The sequence below is a fragment of the Trichechus manatus genome, unplaced genomic scaffold, assembly GCF_000243295.1.
Source record: "Trichechus manatus latirostris isolate Lorelei unplaced genomic scaffold, TriManLat1.0 scaffold00076, whole genome shotgun sequence".
Classification (NCBI taxonomy): Eukaryota; Metazoa; Chordata; class Mammalia; order Sirenia; family Trichechidae; genus Trichechus; species Trichechus manatus.
Genome location: NW_004444012.1, coordinates 10,990,802 through 11,006,384, shown reverse-complemented (window position 1 = coordinate 11,006,384; position 15,583 = coordinate 10,990,802). Strand labels below are relative to the sequence as shown.

The window sequence follows — 15,583 nt, the reverse complement described above, 5'->3', positions numbered from 1 at the left end:
GGCAGCTTCTGTCCGGAGGTGAGATGGGAAGGCAGAGAGGGTTAGGAGCTGGTTGAATGGACATGGGGAATCAGGGGTGGAAAGGAGGAGAGTGCTGTCACAGTGTCGGGAGAGCAACTGGGGTCACATAACAATGTACGTGTAAATTTTTGTATGGGAGACTAACTTGAAATGTAAACTTCATTTAAACTACAACAATTAAAAGAATTTTTAAAAATCATATTTTCTCTGAAATCATAAATTCTCTGGTCAAGAGCAGACAAACTAAAAATAAAGTCAGAAAACAAGGGCCTTTCTACTAGAAAAGCTTTTTTTTACAGAAATTTGTTCCTTATCACTTGTGAGTAATGTGCTCCCTTAAACAATTAACTATATGAGAATAAATGGTCAACATTTACCCAAAAGCAGAGATGAGAAGGCAAGGAGGGGCAGGGACGCTAGATCAATGGAAACAGAACAAACAGAATGGAAATAATGAGAATGCTGACACACGGTGAAAATTGTAACCAATTGTGTGGAACGCTTTGTATAAACATTGTTAAAGGGGAACCTAATCTGTTGTGTAAGCTTTCACCTAAAACACAATAAAATATTATTTCAAAAAAGAAATTATCTTTCTTAACAATTGGCTCAAGAAAGAAAAATACAAGCTGAAAGTGCAAAATTACTATAAAACAAAGATTATAAAATATACATCACAACTTTTGCTACTGCCCGATTTTTTTAACCATGTAAAGTTTTATGTATAAAATGAATCTCGAATTTCTACCCCCAGTCAGACCTGACCTCTGAGCCCCAGATCTGTATTTCCACTGCCTACGTGAAAGCTCCCCCTGGATTTCTCACAGGCGCCTTCAACCAAGTCCAAACCTAAACTCGTGACCTTCCCCACAGCCGAGTCCTCCTCCAGTCCCTAGTCTCACTGTGGGCATCGCCACCCCTTCGGCTGCTCAAGCCAAAGACGGATGTTTCTCTCCATTCCTCCCTCTCCCTTCCTCAGCCTCCAATCAGCCACCAAATCCTGGAGCTGCCCCCTCCGCTACAGGCACATCTGCTCATCTGCACCGGCAGTACCCAACCCAAGCGGCCGTCCCAACTTCACCGTGGTCACCTGGGGGCTACCCAAACCCCTCCTGCCCCCTTCTCTTGCATCTAATTATTTTACTCCTCTGTTTAAAAGCTTTTCGGCAGCTTTCTAGCACTTCTGGGGAGCAACAGTGTCAGAAGGGTTAGAAAGGGGCCAGGATGCTCAATACAGTCTACCTGGTCTGGCCTTTTCTAGTCATTTCTCAAGTCCTGCTCCCATCTCTTTACACTGTGGCCACACTAGCCTTCTTTTAGTTTCTCAAACTCTTCCTTCCTCAAGGCCTTTCCTGCGGGCTGCTCCCTGGAAGGCTGTTCTCTACCCCCACATCTCCCCAGGACCACTTCCACTCAGCTTTACTTGGTGACTGCATCTCACCCTGTGGCTCAGTTTAAACGCACGGTTTCCAGAGAACCTTTACAGACATTCCGGACTAGGTCAGAGTTTGTTTTGTTTTGTGTTGGCTTAGCACCCCTTCATTATAGGACTTATTGCAACAGTAATTAAATAATATTAAACTGTTTAATGTTTATCTCCTCTAATAGTCCCTGAGTGGCACAAATGGTTGAGCGCTTGACTACTAGTCAGAAGGTTGGTGGTTCAAACCCACCCAGAGGCACCTGGGAAGGCAGGCCTGGCAATCTGCTTCTGAAAGGTCACAGCCTTGAAAATCCTGTGGAGCAGTTCTACTCTGCACACACGGAGTCGCCAGGAGTTGGAATCGACTCCATGTCAATTAACAACAATCGTCTGTTTAAGGACGAGTGCAGTTTGGCTGACGGCGGTATTCCCAGTGCCTACAGTGCTGTCGACAAAATAAACACCGGTTGAGTGAGTGAATCAGCAGGAGGGGAGGAACTGAAGGGAGGTTCATGTCAGCAGTGGACTCCAGGAGGCAGAACTTCCTGCCCAAACTCCTGTCTCAGGGGCCTGCCCTGGCTCCCTCCCAGCACCTGCCAACTTACCAGGCTGTCTGCGGACTGCAGCTGGCCGGACAAGGCTGGGTTGCTGTTGTAGCCAGAGGTGGCACCAGACGAGAGGCTTCCATTGGAGAGGGTGCACAGGGGGTTGGAGCTGGCCAGAGGGTGTAGTTTTTCCTCTTCCTGGAAAGGACAGAACACCATTACCCAGCTTCTGGCGGATGTACCCCCCGCTTACAGCCCCTCTACCCCAAAGCCACCCCTTCTCACCTCAAAGCTCCCATCACCTCTCAGTACCTCCCCTCCTCAGCTTCATGCCCCAACCCCTCCCCAAAGCCATCACTCCTCAGACTTCCCTGTCACCTCAGAACATCCTCAAACCTCCTCCTCCCCGACAGTGGCCCGGGGACGCTGGTGAGGACGACATGTGAAGACGGTACAGCTCTGAGCTGGCACTAGGGGTCCCACGTCCTCCTCCAAGTGCTACGCCCCAGGACTCAGGCAGCCACAGTGGAGGCTGGCCCAGCCCGAGGTCTGCCCCGGGCTCCATGCCTCCCATGAAACCAGACACACAGCCCACTCCCCACCCTCAGCAGCTGGGAGACGATCTGCTGGTGGATTCGCAGCTTCTCCTGTTGAGTCCGCTCCCGCAGCCGGTCCCGGGCCAGGGCGATCTCCACCTTGGCCTCCTCCCGGGCCCGCTGGTAGTCTCGCAGCATCAGCTCGACGTCAGAGGGTGGGTGAGCAGGCCTCGGAGCAGCCTCTGAGCTCCTGGGGATGACCACAGGGCTGGAGAGAGGCCTTCTAACGTGGCAGGCGGGTGTGGCCCTGGCCTGCCCACCCCAGCTTAGCTCAACACTACTCTCAAAGGACCCAGCTTCCCTTTGCCCACAGGGTCTTAAGAGTTTGATTCTACATCCTAGGAGAGGGTGCTGGACAGGAGAACAAGCCATTGTGAGGCCCAGGCCTGCAGCCTTAACCGGCATGTCGAAGCTCTGTCTACCCTTTACCGTGACTTCTCTCTGCCCACCACCTCTCTCACTCTGCTCTTTCCCACACGCCCCATCATCTGCATCCCCTCCACTTGTCCACAGGCACACAGGACAGACTTCTGGAGCCCCTCCTTTCAAAGAAAGCTGCAGCCTCCACCCTCCAGGATGCTAAAACTCCAGCCTGTCTCCCCTCATCGCGCACGGCCCACTCCCCACAGGGTGCTGGGTCTCCCCTTGCCTGGTGGTCTCCACGACATCCTTCCTCAGTTGCTGCAGGTAATCTCGGCGCCGGCTGGGCAAGTCAAGCTCCCGCGTGGGGAAATCCACGCTGGGCAGGAGGCTCAGTTGCTTCTGGGGGCTCAGACTTCGCGTCCGGCGGAAGTTCTGAAGTCGCTCAGCCCGCTCTCTCTGGAGGGCCTGGATGGCTTTCTTTTGCCTGAGACAAAACATGATGGATTCACTGAAGGCCGTCCTGAATGCCCTTCCCCATTAAGACCCGTCTCTGACCCGAGAGATCCTGGAGCTGAGCGAGGGGTGAGGGGCTCTTTCCCTTGGCCTGCCCCTGCCCTCCCTCTCCAGGGGGCCCTCACCGGGCATGGAGCTCCTCCCACGTGGCAAGCACAGGGTGGTCAGTAGCGAGCGCTGCCCCCGTCCCGCTCTGCATCACCCGCAGCAGGGCATCCGCCTCCCCGAAGGCGTGGTGCAGCTTCGCCTCTGTGAGTTCAAGGCTGACTGAGAGGTTCGGGGCCCCCACTTGCAGGGGGATCCTCTCCCTCTGGGGCCACTCAGGAGCCTGGCTCTGGTCCTCAGGAGTGGGGGGGGGCCTCTCTCCCTGCTCTCCAGAGCCCAGATCACATCTGGTCCCCAGCTCCTCAGTAACACCCAGCCCCATGGGAGAGTCACCCAGCACCCCGCACCAGTTCCTGAATTTGTTATGCACCGGGAGGTCCCTCAGGCTGTGGTGAGAGGCCTCAGGGGCCGTGTGCGTCTGGGAAGCGGGGCTCAGCAGCCCCTCCGGTTGGCAGGCCCCAGCTGGGCCCAAGGCGGAATCTCGGAGCCCTGTGGCATCAGTCACCTTGGAGATGGGGCAGGGGCTGAGGTGCCTGATGTCTCCCCACTGAGAAGGAGTACCTGGAGCAGGCTGTGGCCCCACTAGAAGTGCTGGACTCTCCCCGCCACTTTCTGTCCTGCTCTGCCACCGAGCTGACCCCCCGCTGCTCAGTGGGCCACAATCTGGGGACGCCATCTCCTCACGCACAAAGCCCTTGGCCAGCCTCCAACTTCTGCTCCTCAGTAGTGGGGGCGGCCGTGTGCTCCTTTGTACCCAGGCGGGCACTGCCTGGCTGGTCCTGGGCTGGCGCTGCTGAGGGGGCTGTCCTAGGACACCATCTCGGAGTTCTGGGCAGTGCTGCGGGCTGCCTAACGAGCTTAACTCAAGGAAGGGCCTCCCATCACTCCTTTGCAAGGGACCTCTGCCTCCGCACTGAGCCTCGACTCCCTGGGAGTCACCTGACTCATCGCTGGGCTGGGGGTAACCATGGACTGGAGGTGTTGTGGCAACAGGAGGAAGGGCTGGGCTAGAGTCAAGCTTTTGGTGGCCTTCAAGAGGCTGAGGTGAGGGGGCTGAGAGAGACAAGGCGCCTGGGAGAAGACAGGAGTCCTGGGTGCTGGCACTAAGTGTGAGGATTGGGGAGGAGGCCCTATCCACCAACAAGGCACGTGTGAAGCCTGGCTTCTTCTTCTGGTCCCTAGGCTCCCCAGTGGCCTCTACAGTGTTGGGGAGGAGCCCTGGGAAGTGAGAGACGCTGAGGCGAGGACTGCTGACGACCAGACAAGCGGACGTCTCTGGTTGGGAGCTAGGAGGCAGGGACGCATGGGGAGAATCTTGGGCGCCCACAGAAGGTAGCTTCTGCCCAAGGGGGTCTTCCTGAAAGCTCCAATGGGATGAAGGTACCAGAGCCCTCTGGGGCTTGCAGTGGATGCATTCTTCCTGAAGATCTGAGGACCCTGCTGTTTTCCATGCTGTTTTTTCTGCCTCTCTCTTCTCAAGTGCCCTTAGGACAGCTCCCTTTTCTTGAGACATTGTCCAGGTATCTGAGCCTGGCGCTTCCAAGGTCACACTGGCTTCCTGAGGGTTGGCCTCTGGTGCCTGGAGGAGCAGAGGTGGTAAGGCCAGGTCAGTCTGGCTGCCCTTATCCATGGTGGTCTGACTACAACCATCCATCCTAAGGGCCTGTGGGGCCTCCCCTGGGGGCTCCTTCTTGATGTTCTGCTCCTTTTTGGCCACACTTGGCTGGGAGAGACTCCCCAGCAGCTCCGAGGTACTGTGCAGGAGCTGTGAGAGGTGGAGAGACAGGCTGTGCATGCTGGTCCACGAGGCCAGGTGAGAGACTGACGTTGCACTGGCTTCAGGGGTGGCAGAAGAGACATCAGTGCAGCTCCAATGGAGCCTGCAGCCTAGGGTCTGTGTGCCCTGCTCAAGGGTGCCCATCCTGTCATGCCGCACAGTCTGGTCTGCAGTGGATGGATACAGCAGCATGATTTCATCCACTGGACCTGTGGCACTTCCTTCAGTCAGGGGGGACTTGCTCCTCAGGCCTGCTTCATCAGGCGGGCCCTTGAGCTGGGACCTCCTGTCTGCTTCTTCAGGGGCTGTCGTGGTGGGGGGATGTCTCAAGGCAAATGAGTAACCCCAGACTTCCGAAGCTTCCTTTGAAGCCCGAGCATTCTCAATGCTGCTGCGTGTGCTTGACAGGTCCTGGGCACTGGCATAGGTGCTGAGGTGGGAGTGGAAGGGGGAGTTCTGGCCTTCCAGGCCACTGACCGTGCTGGAGCCCTGGGCCACATCTGATGGTGCCAGGCCCTGGGGTGTCTGGCTGCAGGAGACATCGACTGCACTGCCAAACACATACTGCTTCCAGCCAAAGTGCCCGGGCCCCTCTGGACGCTGGGGCAGGACGTACGGATTGACGTCACTAGAGTCAAAGTACAGCATTCTTTTGTCCACCCCAGAAAGCCACTCTGTTGGCCTGGCCTGGCCACCCAGTTTCTCTGGCCTTCCCTGGCAGGCCTGCTGCAGAGAATCAGGCAACCCCCTGGTCAGGGAATCTGGGGTCGGCATGCATGAGACAGCTGAAGACGCTGGATAAGGCAGGGTGGCTCGTTTCAAGGGCCCGTGCTCAGCAGTCCTACTGTCCAAATCAGACAAGTCCTTCTGACAGCAGTCCTCAGCTTCTACAGAAATTCCTACCGCCAACTCTTCTGAGCAGCAGCCCTTGGGATGTGGGCTCCATAATCTGTTAGGTCCCTGTGTGTCCTCGTCTGTGGGGGAAGAAGGCTCCATGCTGAAGTTCAGCTCCTGAAGAGACCGGGAAGAGCTAACCACAGAGAACTGTGGCCTGGGGGGCGCCCTGGGGGAGTGTTTGGGGCCAGAGAAGATTGCAATCACAGGCAGTGAGCCCCGATGATGGGAAGGAGACTGCTCCCTGCTAGAGCGGGGGTGGCCCGGCCTCTCGATGTGTTCCTGTGGCCCACTTCTCCCCATGTGCACAGCGGCTGAGTCTTCCAAGTCTGATGAGAACCTCTCTGGCTTGGACACAGCCTCTTCCTTTGTCCTGGCGTCTCTAATCTGACTGTCCAGGCCATCTTCGTCTGAAGGTGGGGGACTCCCACCCTGAACTGGGTTTCCACCATCACCTGAAGCCTGGTCTCCCTGCTGCTCTTCCTCCTCCCAGGGACTGTCAACTGGAGTACTCTGGATATGTTTTAACCTGGCTACAAACTCTGGATGTGTTTTCACTTGGGAATCCAAGCCACTGTGATCCCTGGACTCAGCGGAAAGTTGTGGCTTTTCTGGAAGGCATCTGAAGGTATTTTCTAAACATCCATGCTGTGGTTCCACCACCAGCTCATTCTCAACAGATCCTTCACTTAAATTCTGGGCATTCAGTCCTCCACTTGTTGCAGGTGGCTTTGGCTGGGTTCGAGACAGCTGTGTGTTCTGGCCACCTGCACAGCAGTCCTGAAGCTTCCTCGGTGGCTCACAGCACATGTCCACAGGTGGGATAGCCTCAAACTCCATGCTGACTTGCTTTCTTCTCTCAGGGCTCCCCGCTGACCTTGGGCTTCCATCAGCACTTGAGTGGCCAAAGGAACTTGTCCTTATATCAGGGGCCAAAGAAGAACTACAGCCTTGAGCCAGAGAAAAGACAGCAGCTGTGGCTGGGGGCTCCAGAGTGCTGCAGTCTGCAGGCCCTAACCCCATATTCATGCCTCTGGGCTTGAGGCTGTGCACCAGGAGCACATCAGTTTCCCTGGAACGGCCTGCTCCTCTCTCATCCACGCCACAGGCCCTGGAAGGTGCTATGCAGGGCGGGTGGACAGTGTTTGGGGCAGCCTGGGAAGTCCCCTTCTCCAGGTCACCACCTGCACAACACAGTGACGTGCAGGAGTGGGGAGAACAGGCCTGAGGAGCAACACGCTGAGAGCTGCACAGCCGCTGGGAAGGAAGAGCTCGGCTCTCGTTCCTTCCCCCAGGTGGGCTGACAGTCCTGCTGTCTTCAGTGCTCCCTGAGACCTCATAATCTAAAGCTTCCTCTGGGCATCTGAACGGGGCCTCCTCCCCAACGCCCCTGGGATCTGGGCTAGGTGTTTGATCTGGCAATGATCTTGGCTCAGGAGGTTTGCCGCCAGGCCTACAGGCTTCTGCCAGCCTAGACCCAACACTCCCCTTCCAGTTTACACACTGCTGTGAAGGATTGTCCAGTTCAACCCTTCTCAGGGCTCCGGGCCTGAGAGCACCTTGCTGGGGACTTGCCCTTCCTTCTTCTAAGCCTGTAGAAGCCTCAAGGCCTTGCACATGGTCTTGATTAGGCCTTGAGAGACGTGCAGAACTTTGGACGTCACAGAGCACAGACTCACATTCAAAACAGATTGTTCTTCCTGCCTGTGCAGTCACTAAGAAGTTCCCTGAGTCTCTCCCACATGTGGTGTCAAGACTGCTAGGTTCCCGGTGCTCTGGGAGGCTCTCCTGGCGGTCGGGGAGTGCACCCTCTGTGGTCTCACATGTGGCTAGCAGGGTTGGTGCACGTGGACTCACTCCAGGGCCATCAGAGGGGACCTGAGAAGACAAGGCAGGCACCACTTTCTCTGGTTCTACCCTCCGGCCCTCCTCCACAGCTGCTGAAGAAAAAAGACAGACTGAGCCCAAAGGACCAGGAGAGGAAGGTATTACTTCTTTCTCTGTGATCTCAGAACTAGAGTGACATATAGTCTGTTCACCTACTCCTAGCACATGTCCCAGCTCTCCAGTGCAACTGCTTTTGCCCAGAGCAGGGCCCGCGAGGGAGGAGGCCTGTGAGGGCAGCCAGGTCCCTCTATGAGTTTTGGAGTTGGGCAGAAGTTGGAAGCTCTCCATGGAGAGGGATGTGGCCTGGAAGACTTTCCCCTCGACAGTCAACAGATGTCCTGGTTCAGCAGACAGAAATGCCGCATGAACTCCTTGTGCTTGACTTTCATTCCTGGTTCTGTCTGATGCTGACTGGTCTGTTTGTTTATCCTGAGGCCTCCCAGGGACCCGGGAAGAACATTCAGGTTCTGGTAAAGTTTCACAGTGAGGAAGGACTGTCCTCCTAGCCACAAAGTCACTGAGCTGTTTTCCCTGGGCCTTTGCCTGTCTGACCTCCTCCAACAGAGCCAAGCACAAGGATGTGTGGGCAGAGGGCTCCCACAGGCTCCTGGGCTCTGGACTGGGAACTTCCGACAGGGAGGCAGGTGATGAGAAGGCATCGCTGGTAAGACTGAAGTCCTTGGCATCATTCTCTGCCTTGTGCCTCGCCTCTCTGTTTTGGAAGCCATCCTCTTCTAAGGGGCTGCTGGGCCTCTTTTCAAGCTGGCTAGAGACCCTGTTCAGGTGACTGGCTCTCTTTCTTTCTTTTTGTATAGCTGCCTCTGTTTCAGGAGCAAAACTCTCCCTGGTACTCAAGTTCATGAAGGTGCTTCTGAGGCCCCCTCCTTGGTCTTGGGGGGCAGTGCTTGCTGATATCCTGCCCTCTTCCTCAAGGGAAAAGCTCTCTGGTGCACCAGACTGACCATGAGATCCTATGGCCATGGAGATCGCAGACCCACACCCAGCAGAGTGTGCCACGGAGGCAATCCCTCTGATATATCCCTGAGGGCTGTGGCTTCTGGTATCTCCATTCTGGTCCTGATGCCCGACTCTAGCTACCAAGGGGCTGTCACGGATTTTAAACACTGTGGGATCCAGCATGTAGTCAACTGAAAAGATGCCTCCAGTGTCAGGTGCATAAAGATAGCTCCTTGGCAACCTTGGAGAATTCAAGGGCAAGGTGTGAGTCAGGTCTTGGTGAGAAGAAGCTGTAGAACAGTCTACCTGGCTCAGCGATGGGCAGATGGTCTCCTGGCTGAAAAATCTGCTCATATAAAGCTGGCTCAGACTAGGAAGTTTCTGATGCGATGAGACGGGTTTGTTTTCCTCCTGTAGGCTCTGTCCCGTTTGCATAGTCATTTCTTCAATTCTGCCTTGAACTGTTAGCTCCTCTTGACTAGAACTGTGTATGTCTTCAGCAACCTGGCTTTTCTGGAAAACCTTCAGAGTCTCCAATTCCATAAGACTTCCCAAGTCATGAGGCTGTCGTTTGGGGCTAGCTGATTCATGTAACAACCCACCCTCATCTTCTGAAGAACTCTCTCGCCTGGGCTGCGATGGCAGAGCCCTGGCCAATGCTGTCATTCTCCTCGGGTGAAGAGAAGTGTTGGTGGGTGCCCTGGGGGCTGTACATGTCCCTAAATAATCCCAAGTGTCCCCGGCAGATCTCTCTAACGCAGCTGGGGAGGTGGGCTCTCTCACAAATCGAATCTCTTCTATACATTCCCTTGTCTGGAAGGGGCTCTGCACCTGGGGGTCTTTCCCAACACAACCGCTAAGCTCCGTCATTTCTCTGACTTCGGTATCCCTCAAGACAACACCATCGTGGTGTTTCGGAGAACGTGGCTGATCCTTGAAGGACAAGCAGTCTCCAGGGCTGCCTGGCCTCAGGACACAGTCAGCCTTCTCCCGGTCCTGGAACACAGTCTCCTTTCTGACTCCCGGTGTGTGGGAAGCATGTAGCTGCTTATTCTGCTTGGATTCGATTTCCAAGATGCTATGTTCTAGCTGCATTACACTCCTAATTAGCCTCACCATCTCATCATCATTATTAACCCTTTTGTTCTGTTTTTTTCCAGAAGGTTCTTCCTTTGTCCTTCCTTGTGACTTTCCAGGTCGTTTGCACTCACTGAGGTTTCTTTCCTGAGAGGATGGAATAGTCTGGAATCTTTCATATGTAGAGTCTGGCTCTGGATGCTTGAGCTCGTCTAAGCTGTCTGTAGAATGGAGAGCTTTTCCAAGACCAGTTTCATCCTTCTGTTCCCACTTGTGGGCAGGGGTCTCATCCTGGGCCACCACCACTGGGCTGCCGGCATTGGGATCTACTGCACTGGACTTCACAGCAATAGCCGTTTCTCCTAGCATGTTCTTCTCAAGACGTGAATTGATGGTTTTACAGATGAAATCAGACCTGGCCCCAGAAGGACACTGTCTGTTCATATCTAAGGCCTGGCTCTGCCTTAGGCCGGCATTCTGACCCTGTGCTTCCTCCCCAAATTCACAAACAAAGAGAGGCTTCCCAGAAACAGAACTGCTTGAGGAAACATTGTAGCAGGACAGAGTTGTGGCCTTTCCTCTCTCCTTGAGTGCTAGATCGTGTTTTTTATTTAAAATATCAACTTGATTTTCAAATTCACATACTTTTGTGCTGGTAGAAGAGAAAAGATGTCTGTTCTGGGCAACAGAATAAATGGGGTTGTGGCTTTCTCTACTATTTCCAGGACACTTCCCTACTTCTCCTGTAACTCTCCTGGCGTTCAGATCAACCGGCCTCTCTGCTGTGACCTGCTGAGACAAGGCAAACTTGGAACTTTGGTTTTGTAAGAGCACTGGCAAATTATTCTCCAAATAAGCATCGCGGATGACTTGGTGGTCAAGACTGGAGCCCCAGGCTTCCCTGAGGGATGGAGGCTGCACCCTCGCTTTTCTGCAAGCTGGAATCTCTAAGGCAGTTTCTGTCAGGGCATCCCTGCTTTTGGTCACGTAGAAAGTCTCTAAGGGGGGTGGCTGCAGGGAAGATGGAAATGGATCCCAGGGAACAGAGGGCAGGTACAGCTCTGAATCTGAGGGAAAGGCAAAGGAAAAACCTGTGTCTCTGGAGCTCTGCTGGCAACCTGCCTTCTCTGCCTGGATTGGGTGGTGGCTGCTGTGCCTTGGCTGAGCTCGCTGGCCTGCAATATTGTCCCTGAGAGGCACCCAGCCTTGGGGCCAGTGGTCTTCTTTGGTGGCCATGGGGCCATTACTATGACAAGGGTTCTTCAGGAAGAAACCCTCATCAGAGGAAGTCATTAGTGCAGGTTTCCTGCTACCCTGAGAATGCTCTTCCAAGCTGTTCTGTTTGACTTCACATGTTTCTGTCATCAAATTTGCTATCTTGCTCTCTGCTGCAAAAACCTGTACGTTTGTAGTTCCAGAAGCCAATGATTCTAAGTCTGCTGAAGAAGTTTCATTATAACTCACCTCTTTCTCACTAGTTCTAAAGAAATTTGAAGAACCTTTTAACTGGGCACTCAAACTGTCCTGTTCTTTCCCTGCTCTCAAATGGCTACTTTTGGCTAGATGGACGGAAAAGCTGTTGAAATCCAGATTGCTAGATACCCCAAGACCAACTGGCAAAAGAGAATCTCCTCCTTTGCCAGAAGCTTGGGCCAGGGAACCAGAGTCTTCTTCAAGGCAGGGGAAAGCTGGCCTGGGCTCTCCTATGGCTTCCCAAACAGGATGAGACAGTTCAAGGAGGTACTTCTGCTGAAGGGCAGACCAGTCCCATACACAGGCACTGCCTAGATGAGTGAGGGAGGCAGCAGAGGCGGCCAACACATTGGACACGCTAGAGCTGTTTGACGCTACAGAGGTGCCCCGCTGGGCCGTGTCAGAAACACCCCTTCCCTGAAAGGTGCCATCAGCTCCTGGCTGAAGAGGCCTGTGAGTCCCCAAGAGTGACAGCTTGCATGTATCAGAACCAGGGACTGTGTATGCATCTGCTGCGCTGTAGGGTAGCTCAGCACTGCCTTGGAGCGGTGTGATGTTGTATGGCAGGACTGCTGTACCTGAAGGCTTTAGCTCTTCCATATTTAGCCAGTACCCAGGCTTCTCCCAACCACAGGGCTGAAACTCCTGGACATCAGGACTTGGACATAAAGACCCCACTGTTCCTGGGGGGTTGCTGGGATTGATCTTTGAGTCACAGGAAAACCAGGAATCCATGGACATCAGTGGGCTCCCTCCGGATAGCAGCGTGCCTGGAAGACAGCTGGCCTTTTCAGAGCAGCGCACCTCCATGGCTGACTCAGGCTGCTCACAACGGGGCTGGGACGGAGGAGCAAGGTCAAATGGAGTGCTCGTTGCCTCCTGGCCCTCTGCACACACACTGGAGCTCGGCAGGTGCCAAAAAGTCTCTGTGGGCACCTCCTCAGGTGAGCCCAGTACAGGCTCTTCTTTCTGAGCTTGCCCCAATTCCTCCTCAGCATCAATCAGACTATCCAAGGAAAAGGTCCTGTGAACCTGAGCCAGCAGTCCACTGTCTGAGGGGACAGCACGGCCCCTCCCAGAGGCTCGTGTTCTGGCCCTGTGGGAGCCAGGGCTGCTGGTGGGATGACGGCCCTCAGGACTGTCTTTCTGGGTTTGGCACCGCCTCTCAGCCAGCGAGTCCTCAGATATCTGGCTCTCATCACTTTCAGAGTTCTCTGGCTTTGGGAGATCCAGCTGCTTCCCCTGGAGGTCCTCTGGCTTCAGTGGCTCTGTCCGGGCTTTGCAACAGACACAGGACAGAGAATCCACTGAGTAATCACTGTTTGTGTCAGAGAAATCCTCGTCTTTTTCTCCCGCGTGACCCACCTCGGGGCTGGAGTTTGTGAGTGGAGCCGTGGTGTCTGGGTCCCCTGCACTGCGCTGCCTCTTTAAAGGGCCGTCCTGAGGCATATGAGAGGGCTCCTTGGCAGTATCTCTGACTCCACCTGCCAGGACCCTCAGCTGCCTTTCTGAGGCCCTGCTTGGAGATGTAGGTTTGGATCCTGCCTGGAACGTACTGGATGCCTTTCCACATCCAGATGTCTGCTTGGGTGCACAGGTGTGTGAGGAACTGCAGCCAGCGCCTCTGGCAGCCTTGTGGGTTGCAAGGTTCCCTTCTCTTTGCCACGCGGCTTGCGTGTAGCCAGACTCCACTAGTCCCTCAGCCCTTCTGCTCTGGGAGGTAGGGGTGAGGACCTCTGGCTCATCCCTTGGCTTCAGCTCGTTAGCTGGTTGGCTCAGAGAGGCCGAGCCCTGGGACACCTCCCGATGGGGCTGCTTCCTCTCTCTCTCCATTTCCTGAACACTGGCAGACTCGGGGCTCACAGTGAGGCAGGGGCCTGGAGCTGAGGTTCCCTTCACAGCCAAGGCTCCCCTGGCTGTGCGGAGCTGCCCCAGGCCGGAGGAACAGAGGTCATTTTTGTTGGAACCCCTTGTCCTTGGAGGATAAGCAGCAGCTGGGGGCAAATGCTCTTCTGACAGCATTTCCTCTGGTATTTGGTGAGGGCCGTCAGGCACAGGGGGTAACATGGTGGAGGGATGCTGATTCAGAAGAACGCTGTGGAGACAAGGACAGCCATCTCAGAGAAAGTCAGAGGCCCCCTACTTCCTGCTGACAGAGGGAACATGAATTCCCGCTTAGTTTGCTTTGAAAGAGGTTAAAAATCCTGTATCACTGTCTCTTACAGTCTTCGGGGTCAGAGAAAAGCTCTGCAGGTACAAAAGGAAACTTGTGGCCTACAGCACTGGCTCTGAGAGGAGGCCCGGGTCCACTCTGTTCCTCAATTTCTCTATCTTATCTAAAGGCCAGACTGCATCTAATCACTCCTTCAGTTAACAGGAAATAGGAGGAATACAGGAATTATTTAACAGACAAATCTATAAAGTGGTACACTCTACAGAACAACTGACCCTCCAACTTCTTTAACAAATCGATGATACGAAAAATCAAAATAAAACAACAAAAGGAGTGATCTAAAGAAACATAAAGGACAGTAACAACCACTTGCAGTGTGTAAGTCTCATTTGGATTTTGATTTGAACAACTAACTGTAAACACATTTTGGGGGCAATTACAGAAATTTGAATATGGCCTAGCTATTAGACTAATGAATCTTAAATTTGTTATGTGTGATAATGACATTGTGGCAATAAGAAAAGTCCACAGTTTTTAGAGGTGCATACTTAAGTAGGATTGAAACGATATGATGTCTAGGATTTGCTTTAAAATACTTGATCAGAAAACTGCAACAGGGGAAGATAACGCAAGGGTGGCAAATCTTGATAACTGCTTAATGTGGGCAAGGGGTATAGTACTCTCTCAACTGTGTACAGTAAAACCTGCAAAAGACGGAACCTGTCGAAGGCAGAAAACTTGGGAGACCAGGAAAAACAAGACTGCACCCTGTCAAAGGCACAAGAAGAATCCATTTTAATATATATGGTTTTATACTAGTTTCAACTACTGATTTTTATAATGAAAAGGTTGATAATTTGTTATCAGATACTTCACATATAGAGTACACTTTTCAAAGTTTTTGCACATACAGTGAAATCTGTGAGAGCTGGAACTCGCCAGGACTGCCCTGTTTTTCCGGATCTCGTAAGCTTTCCGCCTTCGACAGGTGCGGTCTTACCACTTTTCTCTCTCTCTCTATTAGTGGAAAATATTTGAGTTTTCCTTCTCTGACAGGTTTCTGCCTTACACAGGTTCTGGCTTTTGCAGGTTTTACTGTACATGTTTGAAAAATTTTCATAGTACGAAGTTAAAAAAAATCCTTCTTAGTACCCTGAAGACTAGAGAGGTGAGGAAATACAACCCAGATGTCCACTGTGCACCTGTGCTAAGTCCTGAAGACATAAAGAGGTGTAAGACACAGCCCCCGCTCCAAGCAGTGTGGGAGACAGCATCAACAATAAACAGAAGGAAAAAAACATACACACACACATCACCGTGACTGATATAAGGACGGAGGGAAAAAAGAAACCAGAAAGATCCCAAGACTGAACTCAGGAATCAGAAAGGCAGTGTTCTACTAACCAGCTGGGAGTGAGCTTGGGAAGCTCACTGGAGGTGGCAGGGCAGGGAGGGAGAGGGAGGAAGCCTGCGGGAAGGATGAAATCTAGTTTGAGGCATGAGGAGACTGAGGTGATGGTAGAAAGCACACGAGTTGATGCACATGGACAGTCAGTGATTAAAGGGCGGGTGGAAAATGAGCTGAAGACATCACCGAAGAAGAAAGAGCTGCTGCTGTGACGGTGAGAAAGAAGGGAAGGAGCCCGAGTCTCAGACGATAGAAATTATAGAAGAAGAACAAAGTGGTGGGGAAGGGAGCAGTAAACACATCTCCCAACTCTGCAGATTGAGGAGACCGAGTCACTAGGAAGCAAAGAACACTACCTGGGCAACAAGGCT

General features: G+C 53.4%; 1 protein-coding gene across 1 annotated transcript in view; it reads right to left on the bottom strand.

The window, feature by feature from the left end:
- Positions 1-15,583, bottom strand: part of STARD9 (StAR related lipid transfer domain containing 9) — a 76,136-nt gene that overhangs the window by 11,769 nt on the left and 48,784 nt on the right. Inside the window, exons 21-24 of the mRNA XM_012556732.2 lie at positions 3,587-13,726; positions 3,235-3,432; positions 2,592-2,775; positions 2,050-2,187 (exon numbers count right to left, since the gene is read on the bottom strand). Of these exons, the coding sequence (XP_012412186.1) occupies positions 2,050-2,187; positions 2,592-2,775; positions 3,235-3,432; positions 3,587-13,726 (10,660 nt within the window). The remainder of the gene's footprint in view (positions 1-2,049; positions 2,188-2,591; positions 2,776-3,234; positions 3,433-3,586; positions 13,727-15,583) is intronic.